Source organism: Solanum verrucosum, unplaced genomic scaffold (genome assembly GCF_900185275.1).
Source record: "Solanum verrucosum unplaced genomic scaffold, falcon-dt-bn FXZP01000060.1, whole genome shotgun sequence".
Classification (NCBI taxonomy): domain Eukaryota; kingdom Viridiplantae; phylum Streptophyta; class Magnoliopsida; order Solanales; family Solanaceae; genus Solanum; species Solanum verrucosum.
The window spans coordinates 531,166-533,699 of record NW_026020129.1 but is presented as its reverse complement, the minus strand read 5'-3'; the positions used below and the strand labels follow the sequence as shown (position 1 = coordinate 533,699).

Sequence of the window (2,534 nt, the reverse complement as noted above, 5' to 3'; positions counted from 1 at the left end):
AGATATGATCTCAAGCTTAATCCAGCAAAATGTGCATTTGGAATTCCACCTGGGAAACTTCTGGGTTTTATTGTTAGTAGAAGGGAAATCAAATTGGATCCTTCCAAAATAAAAGCCATTCGAGATTTACCACCCCTGAAAAATAAGACCAAAGTCATGAGTCTAGAGGTTGAACTACATCAGCAGGTTTATTGCTCAACTCACAACCACTTGTGAGCCCATTTTCAGACTTTTGAAAAAGGATGCTGCTGTCAGATGGACGGAGGATTGTCAACAAGCTTTTGAAAAAATCAAGGAATATTTTTCCAACCCTTTCGTATTGGTCCCGCCTGAACCTGATAGGCCTCTCTTTCTATATCTTTCAGTGACATATAATTCCTTTGGGTGCGTTCTCAGTCAACACGATCCACAAACAGGAACGAGCAAGCTATGTACTACTTGAGTAAGAAATTCACTAGTTATGAGGTCAAGTACACGCCCTTGGAAAGGACATGTTGCGCCCTAACTTGGGTAGCTCAAAAGTTAAGGCATTACCTTTTGTCCTACACAACTTACCTCATATCTATGATGGATCCTTTGGAGTACATCTTTCAGAAGCCAATGCCAATTGACAGAATCGCGAAATGGAAAATCTTGCTCACTGAATTTGACATTATATATGTCACTCGAACTACAATGAAAGCTTAAGCTCTGGCAGACTACTTGGCAGAGAATCCAGTCGATGGCGACTACGAACCACTGGATACATGTTTTCCATATGAAGAGATTAACTTAGTTGAAGAAGTAGATCCAGATGAAAATCAAGCCTGGCAATTATACTTTGATAGAGCAATCAACAAAAAAGGCACAGGGATTGGGGCATTTCTCATATCGCCCACAAGGCAGCATTACCCTACAACAACTCGACTTCGTTTTTTCTATACAAATAACACGACAAAGTATGAAGCTTGCATCATGGGTCTAAATATGGCAATAGATTTGGGTGTGCAAGAATTGATTGTGTTGGGAGATTCTGATTTGCTTATTCAGCATGCTCAAGGGGAATAGAAAACTCGAGACCTTAAGCTTTTTCCATACAAACGATGTGTGGAAGATCTTAGCAAAATGTTTAGGTCCATCGAGTTTAGATACATCCCCAGATTTCATAATGAATTGGCAGATGCCTTGGCTACTTTGGCCTCAATGCTTCCATATCCTGGAAACACTTGCACTACTCTCTTAGAGATTCAACTTCGGGACCAACATGGCTATTGTAACACTATGGAAGCAGAATCAGATGGTGAGCCGTGGTACCTAGACATCAAGAATTTCTTGCAAATAGGGAAATGTCCCGAACATGCCAATGGAAACCAAAAAAGGGTTGTTAGACGTCTGGCTAGTGGTTTCTTTTTTAGCGGGGAAGTTTTATATAAACGCACACTGGATCTGAACTTTTTGAGATGTGTGGATATTGAAGAAGCCGAAAAGATCATGAATGAAGTACATGTTAGGGTATGTGGACCACACATGATTGGATATGTCCTTGCGAAAAAGATACTCTGAGCAGGATATTACTGGCTTACCATGGAACGGGATTGCTTTCGTTTTGTGAAAAAATATCATCAGTGTCAAATTCATGGTGATCTCATTCATTCACCTCCTTCAGAGTTGCACCTCATGGCCGCTCCTTGGCCCTTTGTTGCATGGGGAATAGATGTCATCAGACCAATTGAGCCTAAAGCTTCTAATGGACATCAATTTATTTTGGTCACAATTGATTACTTTACTAAATGGGTGGAGGCAATCACTTTCAAGGCAGTCACTAAGAAGGTGGTCGTGGATTTTGTCCATTCAAACATCATTTGTCGTTTTGGTATCCCAAGAACTATTATCACGAATAATGCTGCAAACCTTAATAGCAATTTGATGAAGGAGGTATGTGAACAGTTCAAAATTGTGCATCACAATTCTACTCCATACTGACCAAAGGCCAACGGAGCTATGGAGGCAGCCAATAAGAATATCAAAAAGATTCCCAGAAAAATAGTTCAAGGCACTAGACAATGGCATGAGAAGCTGTCTTTTGCATTTTTAGGATATCGCACAACAATGCGCACCTCGATTGGTGCAACTCCTTATTTGCTGGTGTATGGGACTGAGGCTGTGATACCAGCGGAAGTCAAAATTTCATCTCTTCGAATTATTGTCGAGGCTGAAATTGAAGATATTGAATGAGTCAAAACCCGACTCGAGTAACTCACATTAATGGATGAGAAGCGATTGATGGCCGTCTGTTTTGGTCAGCTTTATTAGCAAAGGATGGCTTGTGCATACAACAAAAGGTGCACCCAAGACACTTTGAAATAGGTCAACTGGTCTTAAAGCGCATTCTCCCGCACCAAGAAGAGGCCAAGGGAAAGTTTGCCTTAAATTGGCAAGGTACATATCTTATCAAGGAAGTGTTGTCCAAAGGAGCCTTGCACCTTACTGATGTGGAGGGAAAAATCACAGGCATAATTGTTAATGCGGACGCAGTCAAAATATACTACATCTAA

General features: G+C 40.8%; 1 protein-coding gene and 1 pseudogene across 1 annotated transcript; both read left to right on the top strand.

Annotated features, from left to right (window-relative positions):
- The first annotated feature begins 954 nt into the window (after window positions 1-954).
- On the top strand, window positions 955-1,542 carry LOC125826256 (uncharacterized; annotated as a pseudogene).
- A 21-nt stretch (window positions 1,543-1,563) lies between these two features.
- On the top strand, window positions 1,564-2,214 carry LOC125826255 (uncharacterized). Its single transcript, XM_049505574.1, has 2 exons — window positions 1,564-1,914; window positions 1,969-2,214. Exons 1-2 carry the CDS (start codon window positions 1,564-1,566, stop codon window positions 2,212-2,214), a joined length of 597 nt encoding a protein of 198 aa, XP_049361531.1.
- Window positions 2,215-2,534: the final 320 nt, after the last annotated feature.